Here is a 21,087-nt window from a genome sequence, read left to right as displayed (position 1 = left end):
TTTGGGCCAGACCAGAACTGGTCAACGGTCAACTTTTAACCTTCAGAATAAAGACAAAAAACATCAACTTGCATTCGCCCATAAAGCAGAGCCAGCAACCTCCGGTTCAGCACTTTGCTAACTTAAATGGGGATTAAATGATTTATTCATGCGGCTCTTCTAGACTTCCCAAATGTTATCGGACTGAATGGATCAAATTCTGAGAGTGATTTACAAACTTCTCTTTCGCCATGTAAGTCTATGGGGAAAAAAATATTTTTGGCTCCAATGGCACCACGTGACGGACACGGAAGTTGTAATTCCATTGTCAAATTGGTTTCAAAGCCCGGAGCAGGAGCTTCAGTTTTCTATCCCCCCAAAAAGGACACGGCAATGGCGTTATGTAAAGTTCTCTGTGTGACTATAGCCTCTTTCCGACCAAGTAGTTACAGGAACGTAGTTATAGGAACAGTCCACTTCTAAACAGTTCTACTAACTACTTTCCCCCAAAACTATTTTTTCCATTTGTATTTGAACTGGCCAAGTGGCCATAGGGACTTTTGTTATTATAATCACAGCCATCTAACCACCACATGGGGGAAAGGGAACAGCGAAAAGACCCTGCTCTGAAGTAGGAGCTGAAAGAGTTACAGAAACTGCGGCCAGAGGAACTTAATCATCCCCAAATTGGTCCAGTCTGAACACGAGAAAAAAAGTGTTCGAGGAACGTTATTTTCTAGGAACTGCAAAAAATACCTCCGGTCGGAAAGCAGCATGTGTTGGTGAAAAAGCTGAGGAATGAGTATGAGGCTGCAGATAGGGCACTCTGTTTTTGTGTTGCTGCTTATTTTGCCAATGAGCATGATGCCCTGGGTTTGATTGTGAACAGAACTCACCTGGGTGCATTTTGAGACCTCTTCAAGTCAGCGTTAGATCCACTTATCCGTCTTTGAAACTCTCTCTCTCTGTATTTCTCAGTATGACTAAGTGTCCGGCGACTTTCGCGTGCAGAAAATTGAGTGAAGATAATGACCTCTTCTGAAGAGTCCAACATGTTTTTTTATTCCTCCGTGTCCTCCTTGGCTACTAGCAACTGTGTCATTACTTAGAATTCCTTATGGGGGACACAGGAACTATGCACTATAGCTTTAAGACTGCCTGCATCCAAGGCAGAATCAAGATGTTTCTTTCTGAGGAGTAAATGTTTTCCAAATCTGTCCAAAACCTGTTTTGAATTGTGAACGAGTTGCTCAACTGTGTAAGACATTTGGACTCTTTGATTGAATGTAAATAAAACAATATAATGCTTGTTTTGTCTGTTTAAAATGTTGCGCTGTTGGCAACAATTAATGCCATTGTCAATGTCAATTAAGCTCACTAAATGTCACGGAAATGTCTAATGTCAGGAAACGTGCATAACAACATATATCTACTGATGTGTTTTCACTGTTTCCTTTTTAAATAATGAAATAAGTAACAGACAGAAATATATAAATAGCATACACATTTATTGACTTGTATTATTTTTTTCTATGCTTTGGCAACACAGATGTATAGGCCTAGGTTTTGTAATGCTAATTGAAATTAAAATTGGAGAGAGAGAGAGAGAGAGAGAGAGAGAGAGAGAGAGAGAGAGAGAGAGAGAGAGGGGGGAAGGAGAGACAAGACTGAAACTAAAACAAGATGTATGATGAAGTAACCTTATAAGCTTATAAGCTGCTGAATAATGTTGAATATTTACTCGGAAAATGAAATGGTATTAAAGTGAATAAATACTGATCTGCAAACGTGTGTGTGTGTGTGTGTGTGTGTGTGTGTGTGTGTGTGTGTTGTACAGTAAATTAGCTATGGAAACATTGTTTGTCTCCCCTTGTGGAGGCTCTTGTGCATGCAGAAACAAAACAAAGCTGCATTCAAGAACACGCCTCAGCAGCGCGCACGGATGAAAAAGCTAATTTAAAACGAAAAAACGAAAATAAATGTATGCCGCAGGTCAAAGGCTTGAGATGCGGTCTGCTCGGTAGTTTTAAATCAATCCAAAATCACGATTTAACGTGTCAGAAATGCTTCATTTGCGCTCATTTTCTTCATTTCCGTGTCGGTGGGACGTTCCCCAGCGCCCCGCCGTTGGGTTTCAGTTTTTCCACAGGCAGCTGCTGCGGAGCGGAGCGATTCAATTCATTCCCTATGAGAACAGCGGTATGTGAGCGCAGTCCGCTAACGGCGATGAAAGTGCCCGGATGTTCACCGCTCTAGGCAACAGCGCTGCGCAAGCAGCCTGCAGTTTCCCCACTTCCTGAATTCACAGCAACAGGAGCCAACTAAAAACTGACATCGCAGCGAATCATTTTGTCCCTATAACCACAAGATAAGCTTCGGGGCTTTTGAACTCCAGCGTCGTCGGCTTGCGTCGAGGAGTGTCTCCGCTGTGCTGCGATGGTGGAGACTCCAGCGGGCTGTCTGTTTGAAGACATCCAGTATGAAGACATCCAAGTTGAAGCGGTAAACTTATGACCCGACAACAAGCTCGAGAGAGGGCATTAACGTTAGCTTTGCATTGCTGAGGGGGGGATGTTCCGGTAACGTTACTCGTAGTTAAAATACAACTAGCTAGCTAACGTTTTTGTAACGTTCTTGTTTGTGTTTATGAGCAACACTGGGGTAAAAGAGAGACACAGGAGGCTACTCTGCTGCTAACATTGTGCCGTTTACTGTCCTTTAATGTGACATACAGTGAGAGTTGTGGTCTGAGCAAACCCTTAAGACACATCACAGCATCTGCTGTTGAACCTACACGTAACGTTACTTTAACAAGCAGTGCAAGGCCTCAGTTTGTTAAAGGGCAGACAACTAGTTAGTGGTAAAATGTGCACTGGTAAAACTCAATTGTAGCTGCTTCTAAAAGCGCAGTGAAAATACAGTTTAGGGAAAAGTGGCAGCATTTAAAAGCCTTCTACAGATGTGCGGGGGGTGTATGTCCAGCTGTTTACCATGGTAACATTAATCTGCTTGGGCGTTGGGGGGTTGCTGGATCCCTGTTATCTCCCCCCTGTTTCTCCCCCTCTCTGTGCATTGTGTGTCCTGAGCCTGTCACGTTGTCTTTCTTCAGGCTGTTGGCAGAGGGACATTTGGAGTTGTGTTCAAGGCCGTATGGAACGGAAAAGACGTAGCAATCAAGACCATCGAGAGCGAGAATGAAAGGAACGCTTTCCTCGTTGAGGTACTGTGAACACACACCTTTTTATTGGTGTTCTGCTCTGTGCAGCAGGAAACCTGCAGACATGTGGCATTATTAAAATATCACACTATTACCTATAATGCTAACAATTGCTGTGTTGCCTTGAGGATTTTTTTTTGTAGCAGAGGGGACAGGTCTGTCCAAACAACAACCCCCACCCCGCACCCCGCCACCAAATGTTTTACATATGAAACGGAACTGACACTTCGCTTCAACCCAAACAAATAGATTTATTCACCTCTATTCACACACAATGAGGCATGTTTTTTGAGGAACTATAGGGCACTTAACGTCTACAACAGGTCTACAAAATTAATTTCACAAGAAATTCTTCATAGGAAAACCCAAATGACTATATACTATAGACTATTTCCAATTTATATTCTATTACACTGACTCACTTACCGTTTTAGTGTTTCCGGATGTTTGATATCAGGACGATGAGCTGACAGAACTGACAAGTTGAACGTTGTCCAATTAGAATGGACCCACCACGGTGACGTTTTCGGTGGAGCTGTTCGTTTAATAGTCGACCCGGAAGAAAAGCAAACGTTTTGACGATAAACTACATCAACACAACAGTATGTGGAGTTAAACTGGACGGGCCCAATAACCTCTGAATAGTTCTACTTGTTGTTAAATTGCAATGTGAGCGGCAGCTCGGCAGGATCATTTTTAAAGGCAACCGCGACTACATTGTGCGTCCGCCCTATTTCTGATACAGTGGCGGCAGAAATTTTGCCATGGTGGGCCACCACTACAAAATCAACGTAAAAGAAACACTGAATTGTGTAATTACATCGCTAACACTATCCAGGCACTTTTATTGGAGTTAGCTGCACCACTGTCATAACCTCTTAAGTATGGTTACTGTTAGGGCTGCTGGATTACTTGTAAAACTTTTGCAGAATACTGTATTTATATTATGACGTAGAAAGCCATTACATGGTAGACAATTTTATCCATATCCGCCACATAGGGCTGGGTATCGATTCTCCAATTAAAATCGATCTTTGTTTGAGTGATCTGATATCGATTCATAAAATCCCTAAATCAATCTTTTAATCTAAATCTTTTGCCTCTTCACCATGGATATGTAACCCACCACGCACGTTTTTGGAGTTCAATTCTTAATGTAAACATTAACCTGCTGCATTATTAAAAATATCTGAGGGTTGCTTCTTGCTTGTACAATTTACATCAAAAGTTCTCTGAGAATCTATTTTATATCCAAGCTAAATTGGTATTGTAACTGAAATTGCCCTAACCTAATTGATATTGAAATGTAACGGTAATGGAATCGAATTGATTCAGGAAATCACTGGTGAGACCCAACCTTACTCCCACCCCTAGGGTTAGGCATGTTGTGCCGCTGACACTTATGAGAAAAATATGGGTGTGTTGAATATTGCGATAACGATATTACTTGCAATAAAAAAACATATTGAAGGGTACTCAGTTCTGCTGAGACAGATTTAAACCAAATAAAAGGAAATCATTTCCCAAAAACTTATTTTTTTTGAACAAATTCAACATTGAATTGAATATAAAAGGCACCACGTAAACAAGAATGACAGTTACATTTTAAAGTGCAGTTTTTTTTTTTTTACTGATATTTTCTTTCAACAAACGTAAAAAATCTTTCAGTGTCTTTCACGTTATGTCGCATTTTTCGCGATGTGTTTATTGCTCCAGTTGATATCACGATAAGGATACAAAACGATATTTTGTGCGGCCCTAATACCAACACATGAATACAACACACACACACACACACACACACACACACCTACCTACACACACACACACATTCACACCTACACACACACACACACACACACCTTCACACACACACCTACACACACCCACACACCCTATTATGGTGCGTTCTTTTTGTCTTGTAATCGCGACTAGTAGCTCGAGTGTGACGTCACATCCGTGTCGAAAAACGAATAACCGCGGGGTTGTTGCGTTCTTTTTGTCACACGATACTACGAGTCGGAGAAAAGCTGGATTTTTGTAACATTTTTAGTAACATTTAGGATTCTATTCACCCAGTTCTTGACATATTACACAAATATATTTCACAGTTTGATACATGAACATTACGTTTTGATTAACATTAACGTTAGGCTACTGCTCTGCTTTCTGCTCAAGGCTCGGCTTAAAGCCGTTGTTGTCATAGCAACCAAGCGTCTCTAGCCAATTTCAGCTGCACAAGCTACAAAATAACTAATCAGGCGGTATTTAACTCCTAATAAGACTGTAGAGACATGCCTATAGGTAGCAGTATACAGCGCTATGTGTACCACTTCTTCATTTGGTTACAACAACGACAAAATTGCTTAAAATACATACATAATGTGTTCCAATGTAATACACAAAAAGTAAGATATAATGTTCATGGTTATGTTTTGTGTGTGTGCAGCTCCGCCAGCTCTCCCGGGTGAATCACCCCAACATTGTTAAGCTGTACGGCTCCTGCGACAACCCAGTGAGTATACAACACTCACCTAGTGGTGGAAGAAGTATTCAGATCCTTTTACTGCAGTAAAAGTACTAATACCACACTGTAAAAATACTCTGTTACAAGTTAAAGGACTGAGCCTCCGTATATGGGCGCACGCTCTACCAGGTGATCCACCCAGGCAAAATGATTACGAACTTTTAAACTGATGAACATCATATGTGTAATTCCTGGCTCAATTTAAACGGGATCTAAAAAGAATTAGCCTCTCCCCGTCCAATACCGTACGTATTTTTGTTACGAAATAAAGTTCCATGGTGGGCCACCGAAAGGGGAGGGACTTTGCCGTCCAAATCCTTTTCTAAGAAACACATGTGGTGGCTGTCAGCGGAGCAGCACGGACGGGGATCACAGCCCGTCCCCTTTTTATTTTTAGTGTGAGCGTGTTGTCAGGTAGTTGCAGGTGGCTGGGCAGTAAATTTAGATTAAATTAGATTCAACTGTATTGTCATTGTGCAGAGTACAAACAACGAAATGCCGTTTGCGTCCAACCAGAAGTGCAAAAAGAGCATAAAAGTGCAATGCGATATACAAAGTATAGACAGGTGGTGCATAGACAGGACAAGAAATATAGTGCAGTGTAGACAGTAGTATGGAGTTGGTTTACAGAAATATAAATTAAATAAATATGTGCAGTGTATTAGCAGTTACCTTATAAGAGCAGAATAAATATGGCTATGTAATATGAACAATGTATGAACAACATGTACAGATATGTGCAATGTAGCAGCAGTGACATTATAATAGTAGTAAGAATAATATAGATATGTGCAGTATTATTATAAGAAAAACGTATGGATATTCAGTGTAAATGTAGCGCAGCTTAGACGTTAGTTACAGATGACCCGATGTCTGCCTCTGTGTCGCTTTCACTGCTCCTCAGGTAATTGGATTTGTGTCCTCAGGTCTGTCTGGTCATGGAGTATGCAGAATGTGGCTCTTTGTATAACCGTAAGTCATGTTACGTCTGTGAGATATTCAAGTTGATTGACATTGACCGGTATGTTGCATGTCATACATTGTAGGGCTGCAAAGCTTTAATCTTTAGATTAATCGATTAGTTGTCAGCTAATAAATAAACTGTCAACTAATTTGGCAATTGATTTATCTGTTTGAGTCATTTGTTTTTAAATGTCTCTGATTCCAGCTTGATAACCCTCGTCTTGTCTTTCAAAATTTCAACATGTGTTTTTTTTCTACACTTTTCTCTACGTTCTTGTCGATTTTATTCCAATTTGTTTGTCACTTTTTTTCCTATTTGTTTTTGTCCCTTTTTGGGCGTTTTTTTTTTAATGTTTTTGTCAATTTTTTTATACGTTTTTGTAGCTTTTTTTTGTTTTTTTTCCTTCAAATTTTTCCAATTTTTTGGTCACTTTTTTTAACAAGTTTTTGTCACCTTTGCCGATGTTTTTGATGTTTTTTTTGCCCACTTTTCCCGTTTTCTTTGCTTTTTTTTCACCTTTTTTCAGCGTTTAAAAAAATAAATGTTTTTGTTGATTTTAAATTTTTTTTTAATTTTTTTTCTGCGTTTTTGTAGCTTTTCCCAACATTTGTCACATTTTTTTTTTTTTTTTTTGTCGTAATTCTGATATAGAAAGTTTTTGTAAACAGGTCAAATTAGACCCGAGGACAGCAGCAGGGTTAAATCTGAATATGTTCTAGTTTCTTCACTCCTCTGTGACAGTAAACTGAATGTCTTTGACATTTGGGGACGTCATGAATAACTGATCAAATAATTGACAGATTAATCGAAAATGAAAATAATCGTGAGTTGCAGCCCTAGATGAATGTAAAGGTTAAATTGTTTCAGTTCTTCTGAAACTCAGTCATGGTTACACAGTTTCATTGTTTTCAATATTTCACTTCTCCTTTTTCTTCTTGATAGTTGCTTCTGGCGCTAGGCATAAAAGAATTGCATGACACATTGTACTGTGTATGATTGTGTATTTGGCAAGCGTTTGATTTGATTTGTATATATAAACACATAAGTTGAAATATGCGAGGCAAAGCCACGCCAATGATGTCATTCACTTGTTGTGCAACACTTCCAAAAATGGATTTGAGATTTGCTGCACGATGATGGCGCCCCATGTTTGTGTGCATATACTGTAGTTATCCTATTCTGTGCTTCTCTTATTTATTTATTTATTTTGCTTAATCCAAGTCCTGCACAGTGCGGACCCACAGCCCCACTACACAGCCTCACACGCCATGAGCTGGTGTCTGCAGTGTGCCGAGGGAGTTGCCTATCTGCACGCCATGAAGCCAAAGGCCTTAATTCACCGAGACCTCAAACCACCAAAGTAAGTCTCTTTATGATCAAACAGAGAAGTTACACAGTCCAGAGTTTTAGAGAGAAAACATGGTGATGACAATAAGTGCACTAATAGCTTGAGATAGTCTAAATCTCCCTGGTTTGCACTGGAGTGTGTATATATGTATATGTGTATATGTGTGTGTGTGTGTGTATATATATATATATATATATATATATATATATATATATATATATATATATATATATATATATATATATATATATGTGTATATGTATATATGTGTGTGTATGTGTGTGTGTAGTTACCTTTTTTCTGCTCTGAATTGGCACCCTGGAAGATGAATAAGTGTTTAAGTGTATAACTGGAATTGTTGGGTCTTTGTAAATTATAGAGTGTGGTCTAGACCGACTCTATCTGTAAAGTGTCTTGAGATAACTCTTGTTATGATTTGATACTATAAATAAAATTGAATTGAATAACTTTGCCGCTATCTGCTGATTCTAAAGAGACGGTATTCTCGGTAATTGTGGCTTAGGAGTCAATTAGCAAAATCTGAACTGCTCGCTGTATTATAAGTCCTGTGCTGACGGGTGAAGACCAGAAGCCTGTTTATGTTGCTGAACTCGCACAGCCAGAGACACGTTTAAGGTGAAAGCATGTATGGAAATGTCTAAAAAGATCTGTACACATGAGATGTAAGGCCCCTACAACTCAAAATTTAACAAAATAACCACACGTGTGTGTGTGTGTGTGTGTGTGTGTGTGTGTGTTTTTTTTTCATTTTTTAGCTATGTTAGTTAGTGGTAAGGTCAGTATAGTTTTTTTTTCTTTCAGATACTGGTACTAAAATGATACTTTTAAACGCTACCTGAACTAGGGTTGGGTACCGAAACCCAGTTCCACTATGGAACCGGTTCCAATGCAACCGGTAGGAATCGGACCGCATTAGAATGCAAATTTTCATTCCTCATTTCAGTTCCACTTAATGTGCCGACTGAAATATTTTCTCTGTAGTGTACAGTTAGCTAGCTACCGTAGATGTAGACTACTTTTAAAATGTCATATTTTCCCCTCTGGGCTCACCAAAACAGACTTAAAAGCATATTAACCATTCACTGCACGTGATTGTTAGTAAACACATCTTGTGTGTTCGGTGACTTAGTTTTACTTTATTATGTATTTAAGTACTTTAAAACGAATATATATTGGTAATTGAAATAATTTTCAATTTGAATTGAGAAGCCGTGACATTTGGTAGAGATGTTTATGATAATCAGAGAATGAATTGTAATAACTTTGGTGACTTTTAATGTAGTGCCATCCTTTCCATTCCAATCACTTTGTTTTCTAACTAAATACCTGTAAAGGTATTCTATCTGGACTCATTCTTTAATTCTCAAATGTCAAGGTGTGACAGTATATCTCGAGTGTATAGCATATTTAATCCATGTCCTCTGTACTGTTCCAGTCTGCTGCTCGTGGCTCGTGGCACGGTGCTGAAGATATGTGACTTTGGAACAGCGTGTGATATTCAGACCTACATGACCAACAATAAAGGCAGCGCAGCCTGGATGGCACCAGAGGTGTTTGAAGGTGAGCCCCAAACTTTTTTTCACTTTTCATTCTGGGGATCCAACCGAAAGCGGCTTAAACCAGCGCTGATCATTAGGTAAAGATTTGTTTCCCACAATCCGGGTCTCGATTTGTAATTTCTTTATTTATATTAGTTATTTTTTTGTTTATTTTTAAATCACTAAGATTTAACCTCAAAGCTAGACTAAATTCTGATTGGATTTACTCTCCAGAGATTGTATTTAACTTGAGCTAGAGGAGCTGGAGTTTTCAGCCAGTCAGGGTGCGGCGACTTAAAAGGTAACTTCGGTTTATTTTGAACCTGGACAATATTTACCTGAGTTTTCGTGTCTAAGTGACTCATGGAAACAACAATCTTTGGTCCGGTATTAGGCGAGATCGCTGCAGTCGGCAGCAGAGAAACAAGCTGCAATGTAAGTTAATAGGGCAATTGTGCAGCTTCTATTTACGTTCACAAAATTGTTTTACCACTGACAGGCTCAGATTAATATTAATATAAGTGTCTGACAACATTATGGAAAGGATTTTGAAGTAGGTCGACCTTTCTGTTAAAGACTAAGATCCTTTTTTTCTTTTTAAATAGCGTTCGCTAAACCAGACTCCATGTAAATAAACAGTAATTTTAGCATCGTAAAATACACTTCATTCAAAGTCAACAGAAACAAAATATAATGATGAAAAGCCATTTTGGGTCGTCTTTCCACTTTTTCAACCATCACAACTCTAGTTTTGGGTGAAATAAACACATAGTTTACCGATTTTACACGTGAAAATATGTTGGATGTTAGATTGTTGTTCCCGTCAGTCACTTACACACAAAAACATAGAAAATAGGGTCCAGGTTGAAAACCCCCAAAATTACCTATCAATATATTACAATTAAGCAACAGCACACGGCAGGCATTGTCCTGTTTGCGTCGGGCCGAACAACGCCCCTTAGCTGTGATATAATCACAACATGCCACGAACTTAAAGCTATAGCGCGTAGTTTCTGTCTCCCCCATGAGGAATTCTAAGTAATGACAACTAAACTGTCAGCACGTCCACATGATACAAGCCTTCTGTGATCACGCACCCACCCCTCCTCTGCAGTCGCTAGTAGCCAAGGAGGACACGGAGGATTAAAAAAACATGATGGACTCTTCAGAAGAGGTCATTATCTTCACTTGAGTTTCTGGCAAAGTCGCCAGACGCCACAATCTTCTGAGAGAGTTGTGTGGAGCTGAGAGTCTTAATTAGCTTTGTAGCAACTCATTTGGCGATGGCTTGGATGTAACGGACGTTCATTAATATCAAAAAGTTACGCTCTAAAGCTTTAGCAGAGCTGTTGCTTTTACAAAAGGGTCGTTCATTTCTCGCATACACTAAAAGTAACTTTTGGTGTGTGTTCCTCAGGCAGTAACTACAGTGAAAAGTGTGACGTGTTCAGTTGGGGCATTATCCTGTGGGAGGTCATCACACGCAAGAAACCCTTTGATGAGATCGGCGGCTCGGCCTTTTGTATAATGTGGGCCGTCCACAGAGGTGAGCAAAATACTACTATAATACCAACTGCTCTGTTGATTTTTTTTCTTATGATGTTCTGCTGTACCTTATTATAGAAGTGCAATGCTAAATTGGAGTACGAATGAATGAAATCTTTATTTCAAAAGATATATATATATATATATATATATATATATATATATATATATAAAAAAAAAATTATGAAAAATATCACAAAAAGTCCACATAACACTAGACCTGTTTGAAAAGAGCTATGTAGAAGCCCTAGGCTTATCAGGTCCTACCCTGTTTTTGCTTGTTTATTTTCTGTTTAGGATCCTACTGTATTTTAACAAATGTTTATTGTGTGAAGCACTTTGAGACTCTAAAAGGTCTGTAAAAGGTGCTATATCAAATAAATGATTACTACCCCCGTTCTTTACCACATCTAAATCACATTCAAACAAGACCAATCAGACAGACCATTTTAAATAATAAAAAAAAAAAAGACTACTCCCAATTTGCGTCCTACTTTATCAAGATATTAAAGGAACACGCCAACTTATTGGGAATTTAGCTTATTCACCGTAACCCCCAGAGTTAGACAAGTCGATACATACCCTTCTCATCTCCGTGCGTGCTGTAACGCTGTCTGACGGTTCCAGCATTAGCTTAGCCTAGCACAGATCCTGCAGGTAACTGGTTCCAACTAGCCTACTGCTCCCAATTGTGACAAAAGTGACAAAATAACGCCAACATGTTCCTATTTACATGTTGTGATTTGTAGAGTCACAGCGTGTACAAAAAACAACGTAACATGAGACACAGCCGTCTTCTAACAGCAAACAAACCGGGAACTATATTCTCAGACAGGCTTGCTGCGAGCATATCACTCCGCCCAAGTACTATATTCTTCCGCCTGAGAATATAGTTCCCGTTTGTTTACAGTTAGAAGACGGCTGTGTCTCATGTTACGTTGTTTTTTGTACACGCTTGTGACTCTATAAATCACAACATTTAAATAGGAACATGTTGGCGTTATTTTGTCACTTATTCGGAGCAGTAGGATTACTGGAACCATTCACCTGCATGTTCTGTGCTGGCCTGATGCCGCTGGAGCTGTCAGACAGCATTACAGCACACACGGAGATGAGAAGGGTATTTATGGACTTGTCTAACTCTGGGGGTTACGGTAAATAAGCTAAATTCCCAATAAGTCGGCGTGTTCCTTTAAGAGAAGAAAGAACAAACGGAACCAAAACAAGCCGCAGTAACATCAGTGTAACTCTCCTTCCTCACTTCTGTACTTTTCAAAAATAAATCTTAATTTAAATTGCAGCATGTTTACACTTTGTTTGATCGATTCCTTCAGACTATTCCACCAAAGCATCCCACACATTGTAACACACAAACCTTTACGCTTTGTCCGAGCTTACCGTTGTTTCAAATTTAAAACCCCTTTCAAGTTCTAACCCCCCCTCTCTATCTGCTAACAGTTGTAAGTTTCCAGGCAGGCTTTTTTTATTTATTTATTTTTATAGATTAATTATGCAGTCTTAAAATCTACCAGATCTTTAAACTTTAAGGTGTGTAATTTTAACCTTTTTAACTATTCAGTGAGCCATTTGTGTTTTCCATCTAGAAGCCCCTTTAAGCTCTTTGTTTTTGGTCCAAAATCTGCTGCTCACAGGTGAAAAACAAAATTCTACTCCCCCTAAGTAAATTTTCACAAAATATTTACACAATGAGATTTTTGATAAATAATCATCAGTAATGTGGATCTAATAACTAAGTGGGTAAAGGCAAATAATAGAACAGTTACAACAGTCTTGTAAGTTCAGCAAATGACATCACTTTACTGTAATGCAGCCTTTAAAACCATGAAAAGACAACACACTATCCAAATCTAAGACGATATCTAGTCTCATATCACGATATTTATATAATATCGATATATTGCCCAGCTCTACTGTTTCTGAATAGATAAAAGGATAAAAAGGTGTTTTAAAAAAAAAAAAAAATGTATTTCTTTCTTGAAACACTCTCTTTCACTTTAGCTCGTATGCAGCCTTGCAGCATCTTCTTCTAACATGACAGCCGGCGATAGATAGATAGATAGATAGATAGATAGATAGATAGATAGATAGATAGATAGATATGGGCGCCTGCTCTACCAACTGAGCTCTCCGGGCGCCTCCAACTTCAAATCATATCATTCAACATTCACTCAAACTTGTCCAAACACGCCCGACTTGGCATTTTACTTGCCCCGGGCCCATCGGACAAACCCTTGTTGTTGAACCCTGTGAATACCAGACATTCGAGCTGCGATGATGTTGAGCTGGATGTGTGAGCAATGTCAGGGAAGCTTTTTATGACACGTTAGTCACATGGGATTCATGACTTGACCTCGGGTATCCAGGTTTCTGGGTTGTTCTGGTTACATTTTTGATACAGAAAACCATATTAGTCAGAATGCCTCCTCCGTCTGATCTATAATGTTAAGTCAGCCAGATACCATTTGTATTATTTCTATCATTTACCATAGTTACATAGTATGGAACAACATATACAAATCAAAGAATAAAAAGCACCCTGCAGGAGTAAAGTGCTACATACATTACTTAAACAGAGGTGGAACATTCTTCAGCCTAGTTTACCTACAGCTTTTGGCTTATTCCTGCGTAATAACAGAATTAATTAGAACGAAGATTGAAGTTTTGAATATCTCTTTGTCAAGTACTTCTGTCCCTTGTTTATTATGAGTGCAGACAATCTAGAAATAACTTTAGTGATCTTTTATCTGCAAAGTAACTAGTAGGCAACTAACATTTTAGTGTAGTAAAAGTACATTGTTTCTTGTGTTGCATAAATGGAGTACAACTGCATGGTGGGAGCAGATGTTGACGCTGGGCAGGTAGCATCCAATCAGCTTGTGTGAGCTTCTAAGCTGAAAGCTGCTTTGCTTTGTTTTCATATCAGGGGTTCAGTGAGAGTGGACTGAAGTCAAACCCTTCAGTGTTTCCTTATTTTTTTTATAGCAGTGGGGGCAGGTCCGTCCGAACAACAACAGACTGACTGTTGACTCGTAGCAGAATCAGATGTACTAGCGAGGTCCAAAGTGCGCACACATTGTTGTGAGGTTACACTGTTCCCTCCGCTGCAGTGATGATGGGAGGGAACCAGTGTTGTCCTTGGCAAAGCTTATCACATTCCCACATTCCTGACCGACTGACTGACTGTTTACTGTGACGCAGGTACGCGGCCGCCTCTGATCAAGGACCTTCCCCAGCCCATAGAGACTCTGATGACCCGCTGCTGGGACAAAGAACCCAGCCAGAGACCGTCCATGGAGGAGGTGAAGAACACCATGAGCCAGCTCATGAAGGTATCGTCCCAACACGTGCTGTTACTCCGGCTGGAGCCCAGTTCACACCACTGATTCACGACTAGTTGAAACTTGCAACTACTTGCATTGCGCCATTCTGCAACAACTGTAACTTGATATATCATTTCAGGGTTTCCCCCAGAAAGGTTGTTAGGCCCAGTGGCAAGTGTCTTTATCTCGACGAGGGCCCCGGCTGGGGCCAGTCCCAGACCGATGGCAGCTTTAATGTAGAGCCCGGTAGTTTCAGTGATACCAAATGGACGGAATCGCAAAATTAAACATTTTTAAAAAGCTATAAGACCGATTCCATAGGGCCCTACATTAAGTCAGTGCTATAAGCTAAATGCAGATTAGAAAACATGACTACGCCCAAGTTTCCAACCGAGCCGCCCCACTGTAACTGTAGCTTAAACGTCTTAAAAATACATTTACATTCCCCCCAGTGGGGGAAACCCTGCATTTGTAGCATCTTCAGATTTGAATAAGGTAAGTGCTAGTGAGATGTTTGCTACAGTTGCATTTCTAGCGAGGAAAAGGCGAAAACGTCTTAATTCTCTGATTCACTGCTGTGTTCTTTGTTGCCTCTCAGTTCAGCCACTCTCTAGCTCGCTCCACCACATAACGCGCTCGCGGGCGCTCGTTGAGCCTCCGTCTCAAATTCCGCCATTTCCACCAGTTGACATTTTGTAACGTGGAACTAAAATGGATCATGGATCATTTCATTTCTATGGTTCGTAGCCGACTTTACAAGCGGAATTCGCTATTGGCTGTTGAAAAGTCTGACGTCCCTTTTTATGTTCTAAAACCAGTCTCTGGGGACCTGACGCGCCGAGTCACAGCGGCGCCATCAGCTGGTCTGAGTCAAGCGAAGACGGGCCGGTTCAGACAGCTGCAACTTTTGTCTCAGCTGTGCTTAAAACTACAAAAGGATCATTCCCACATTCTTATTCATGTGCAGAATAAACAAAGTTAATATAACCTATAAATTAGCTCTAGGTCAAACTGTAACAAGCTCTTTTTGTAACGTGCCGGGTGGTGTGTTTGGATCTTCCAGTACTTCCCAGGTTCTGATGAACCACTCAAGCTGCCTCACCAGTCTTCAGACAGCAGAAGCGGCTCCTCGTCAGCCACAAGCACAGGTAACGTTCAGCTTTTGTGGCTTCCACTTGTTTCCGTGTGTGTGTGTGTGTTAAAGTCATTGTATGCTTCAGGTAAAGAAAGTGTCCCAATGAATCGGTCTTTGCTGTCTGCAGACTCGTACGCGGACTACACCATCAACAGTAACAAGAGTGACGACAACTCCGAACACAGAAACTCTGTCGGCAGAGAAGAAACCCTAAAAAGCTTTGAGGCTAAATTTCCTCTCCAGTTCAAACCCTCGAAGGTAATCAGACCGGGAACACTGATAGTACACACTCATCCTGTCTGTGTACGTTCACATGCACACTCATATTCCACTATTATCCCAAATATGACAATATTCCCTAGTCTATATTTTTCTGAATTTACCTTTTTCCGATTAATGTGGGATATGCCGGTAGTATTTGGGTTTTAGAAGCATTCTTTGGACATGTATACAGCGCATTCAGAATCTGCGTCTCAGTCAGAGTTTTCACTGCAGTTTGTGACAGTTTTTTTGCCTCTTGAGTGTTTACGGCGTACGGTCAGCTCTGTGCGGGGCTGCTGTAGAGCTGCATGACCAAAAGAAAAGAAGGAGAAACGCACCTACTTTTAAACATTATGAAAGACTTGGAAATCAACAGGTTTTTTGGATATGCACAAATATCGAAAAGCCGACCTTTTCCAAAAGGTGGTTGAAGGAATAAAAGAGGGATGCTGTGTTCGCACGGTCCAACGAGTCCGCTACCGCCGGTGGAAAACACGGCTGCATGTGAACAGTAATATTAGTGGAATATTTACTTTCATTAGCAACGGAAACGGCTCAGTCGGAATATTGTCATTTTTGGAATAAGGGGCAAAAACTGGGATATTATGTGCATGTAAACGTAGTCAGTGATTTCAGCTGTGTTTCTCCCTCCCCCCAGACAGCCACGCTGCGTACTGGGCTGTCCAGAGGGCCCAGTGTCGACAGCCAGCCAGGACGCTCCCAAAGCCCCACGCACTGCACCAGCCCTGTAACCACCACCAGCCAATCGGAGTTGAGGATGACGATTTGTCCCACAGGTAGGGAGCCTCATGAGCAGACCCAAACGGAATCTGCAGTTTATTTATTTATTTTATAATTTATTTTTTACAGTCCGTGTTGATCCAGAATGAAAATCTTTAAAATTTAGCTGGCCGTTTTTTTGTGGTGGAGATGTGTTAACATTGTGAGTTTAATTTTTTATTTAAATCTGCGAAAAAATCTGCAGAATTCTGTATCCGCAGATTCCATGTTGCCCTGCTCATGAAAAATATAATTACTGATACTAAGGGCGCTTTCACATATACACATATACATACTGTACATGCTGTATATACACACACATACAGTCATAGTGTGGTTCACATGAAAAGTGACAGAAATAGTTGTGTCAAGAATGAAAAATCTGAGAGAGAAGTTTATACCCAGCGTACTTCCTCACCTCCACACAACTGGCCAATCACAGCGTGGAGTCGGTTTGGAATTTTTTCCAAGAGCAAGAGCATATTGTAATGTCTGTACTCCGCCACTGTATTTTCTCATTTTTTAGTTGACTCCAACTTCAACAGGTTGAGTTCATCAGGAGTCTGAGCCCACAGTCAAAGCTTTGAGTTGTGTTGCACTGCCCATACTGCACCACTGAGGGGCATTACAGTGCAACCTGCCAGAGAGTGTGTGTGTAGGAGCTCTTTTACACTGACTGTGTGTGTGTGTGTGTGTGTGTGTGTGTGTGTGTGTGTGTGTGTGTGTGTGTGTGTGTAGCTACCAATGGTTTGGACAGCTCCATTCCCATGGCCTACCTGAAACTGGATCACCAGTTACAGGTAAGTTGAAAATTTTTTGTGTTCCTTTCCTTTACATTATAGTCCTATTCCTGCTGGTAATAATGATACTAATATGTAGTGGTGCAAAGATTAGATCCATTAGTTGTCAACTATTAAATTAATCTGCAACGATTTTGATAATCAGTTATTGGTTTGAGTAATTTCTTTTGATAAGGGTAAAAAAGGTCATATTTCTTGTATTCCAGCTTCTTCTCTCCTCTGGGACAGTAAACTGAATATCTTTTGAGTTGTGGACAAGTGTCCAGTGTGTAACGTGTTTAGTTGTTCATTATCAAAATCTGTATTGCCCTTCACAAACTTGTCCTTTTTCATGAATATTGACCACCACCATCAATTCCAAGTATTCCTATTGGCTTGAATTTTTACATTTGCGCTTGCATCAGCTGGGGTAGACGCTCCATATTCATGCGCCATCTTGAAATACGTTGGCCGGTAAGGGACATACAGGACACACTGCTCCAACTTTCACCTTTTCACTGTCACATGATAAACTCCCAGGTGCTGCTAATGCTGCTAATGGGTATCGTAGCTTCCCGGCCCCTGGCAAGTTTGAAGAAGGAAACATGGAGGACCACACGTATTAAAAATCTTCTCCCAGAAAAAGAAAAAGGATAAGAAAAGAGCAAGAGACCGGCTTTTTGAAGCATGAAGGCTACCGTAGCTGTAATACGTACTTTTGAACTGCGTGGCGCAACAGAGTTGATTGCGATATATAATCTCAACGCTAGATGGGAGAAATTCCCACACATTGGACCTTTTTAAACAATTTTTTGACTTTTTATAGACCAAACAACTAACTGATTAATCAAGAAAATAATTGTTAGTTGCAGCCCTTACTTATATTTCATAGTTATTCTACTGTTGCCTGTTTTGTCTGTTATTAAACAATTCATTGATTAATTCCGTTATTGTGGTGCGACTCATTCTTGGCCGTTGAATTTTGTAATCGGTTTGCGGAGTTATTGGACACGTGTAGGATTTAATAGGTCGACGTTCAATTTCAGCCTAAACAAGGATATTGCTCTCCAGAGTGTTGCTCTCCTCCAGTTGTTTTGACGTAGGTCTCGATGAGCCCTGTGTATACGCAGCAGTGTGTAAGTCACGGAGCTGTCCCTGTGCTTTCAGCCGCTGACTCCGTGTCCACACTCCAAAGAGTCCATGGCCGTGTTCGAGCAGCACATCAGGATGGCGCAGGAGTACCTCAAAGTCCAGTCCGAGATCGCTCACCTGGCTCTGAGGAAGTAAGTCAACCCACATGTTACTAACTAAGGCTGCTGGGAAGAAGATCACAATCACACAATATTGAAATGATTATTATTTAACCCTTGTATTGTCTTCCCGTGGACAATGCAACTCTTTTCAAAACTCTTTTTTTCAGTGTTTTTGGTCATGTTTTTTGAAAAATTTTAATCACTTTCCTCAACGTTTTTGTCACTTTTCCCGAAATTTGTTTCTCTTTTTCCGTCATATTTGTCACTTTTTCCAATGTCTTTGTGGATTTTTTTTTCTTTTTTTTTTTTTTTTTACGTTTTTTTTTTACGTTTTTTATTTTAAATGTTATTTTTTTTAATGCTATAAAATTTAAATAAAACACCCAAATTCAATGACGGTAGTGAACTGATAATTTATTTAGAAGGCGTGCATTAAATCTCCCTGTTTGACCTGGCGCTGCAGTCCATTCATCGGTATGCCGTGTTGAAAATGATTTGGTAATGCGCTGGGTTTGACAGTCAGATTGGCGTTGTGACTTTAAAGTGCTCATATTATGCTCATTTTCCGGTTTATAATTGTATTTAGAGGTTGTACCAGCATAGGTTTACATGGTTTAATTTTCAAAAAACACCATATTTTTGTTGTACTGCACATTGCTGCAGCTCCTCTTTTCACCCTGTGTGTTGAGCTCTCTGTTTTAGCTACAGAGTGAGACATCTCACTTCTGTTCCATCTTTGTTGGGAGTTGCACATGTGCAGTAGCTAGATAAGGACTACTAGCCAGTCAGAAGCAGAGTATGAGGGCGTGCCCTGACAGATAGGCTGGACTACAATAGAGCTGTTTGGAGCAGTTTGTGAACAGTGTTTTCTGTTGGAGATGGTAAGTCCCTTTGGGGGGGGACTTTGGGCTTTTTCACTTTGTAAACCTATAACATGCACAAAAAAGATATATAACACAATAAAGGAAAGGGAAAAAGCCAAAAAGCATAATATGAACACTTTCAAAGTAAAAGTGACCAGGGTGCCTATTCAGACATGATGACAGTAACGGAGGCTCTGCGTGGCGTCCTCTGTTTGCAGACAGGAGCTAATGTCGGAGCTGGAGCAGGACCAGAGGGAGCAGCAGACTTCGTCCCGACTCATCCAGGAGCACAGCAAGCTGCTGGAGGACAACAGCAGCCTGTCTGCCTACTGCCAGGGCCTGAAGAGCAAACTGAGCCTGATCAAGAGTCAGAACCAGCACCACAGCTAGGAACAGGAGCGCCACCGCCGCCGCAAACAGTCCACGTCTCCTCTGTTCTCCCTGACGGATGAGAGGAAGCACTCCATGCACCCACCGTAAACTAGGAAGGTTAACCTGAAAAGAAAGAAAGAGAACATATTTTACTCACCACAAAACATTGTACCAAGATTAACTTTAACACAGACGGGGATAAGTGGGCAGAAAGTTGATCCTCTTAACGGAAAGCATGCTCCATATCTCCGGTTACGGCTGTTGGAATGTAAGCGATAACTTTTTCTTTTTTAATGACTGCACCAACTATATCGCAGACATTTCCAATCGGTACCAAAAATTCCCTGAAGAACACCAACGTAGAAGGCGTCGTCGCTACAGGAAAACAAGTGAAAATTTCATTTTAAAAAATTACACTTTTGACGCATAACATTTAGATTCCCTTTGACTTTGAATATAAGATACGAGTTATCTTGAGATAACTGAGCTGTGAGATTAAGGAGACATGACATGAAATAATTTAGCAGCCACCACATCCCGTCTGGTCCTACGTACATTTGACGATTGGGGGGAGGCGGACACAAAACTCAACGCTCATTTTGAACATTTCACGGACGGTGTTGATACGGTGGGACCGAGGAGATTCACGTGGACTCGTACTCTGAAAATGGACTTTGATTCAGAAACACAAACAAACTGAAGCCTCAGGCGTCACGGGGGGGAGGGGGAGGGGGGAGGGGTGAGGGTCCCAAGGTGAGTGTTATATTCAGTTGTATTTTTCCTTTCTTTCTTTTTTTGAGTTGTTGAAAAAGTAACTACTATTGTAATTAGTAAATTACTACTTTTATGTATTCAGTTTTAACACACCCATTGTATCGTGTTTTATGAAAAGAGGAGCGGTATTATTTGAAACCAATTTTTACTGTGAATACAAGACTTACCAAAGGAGTTTGTGCTTCAGAGACATGCTGCCTCGGAGCACGGGGGAGGGAGAGGGGGGAGCTTTGTTGAAAGGCTGTTTGAAATGGAAATATCTGTAGAATAATGAACCTGGCAGGCATTTCTTTACCTATGTTTAATTTCGATTTTTTTTTCTTTTCTTTGGTTATTTTTTTACACACACAGTTATATTTCACCGAATTCTATTAACATTGTTCTGCACTG

The 21,087-nt window shown here is 40.4% G+C and overlaps 1 protein-coding gene across 1 annotated transcript; it reads left to right on the top strand.

Annotated features, from left to right (window-relative positions):
• Positions 1 to 2,021: 2,021 nt before the first annotated feature.
• On the top strand, positions 2,022 to 20,633 carry LOC114547321 (mitogen-activated protein kinase kinase kinase 7). Its single transcript, XM_028566632.1, has 14 exons — positions 2,022 to 2,481; positions 3,089 to 3,199; positions 5,646 to 5,711; positions 6,650 to 6,695; positions 7,909 to 8,047; positions 9,492 to 9,616; positions 11,012 to 11,140; positions 14,359 to 14,489; positions 15,544 to 15,628; positions 15,743 to 15,873; positions 16,535 to 16,673; positions 17,395 to 17,456; positions 18,603 to 18,718; positions 19,770 to 20,633. Exons 1-14 carry the CDS (start codon positions 2,416 to 2,418, stop codon positions 19,939 to 19,941), a joined length of 1,518 nt encoding a protein of 505 aa, XP_028422433.1. The 5' UTR covers positions 2,022 to 2,415; the 3' UTR covers positions 19,942 to 20,633.
• Positions 20,634 to 21,087: the final 454 nt, after the last annotated feature.

Source organism: Perca flavescens, chromosome 20, assembly GCF_004354835.1.
Source record: "Perca flavescens isolate YP-PL-M2 chromosome 20, PFLA_1.0, whole genome shotgun sequence".
Taxonomy (NCBI): domain Eukaryota; kingdom Metazoa; phylum Chordata; class Actinopteri; order Perciformes; family Percidae; genus Perca; species Perca flavescens.
Note: the sequence above shows the minus strand (reverse complement) of the source record. Positions and strands in the feature narration are given on the sequence as shown.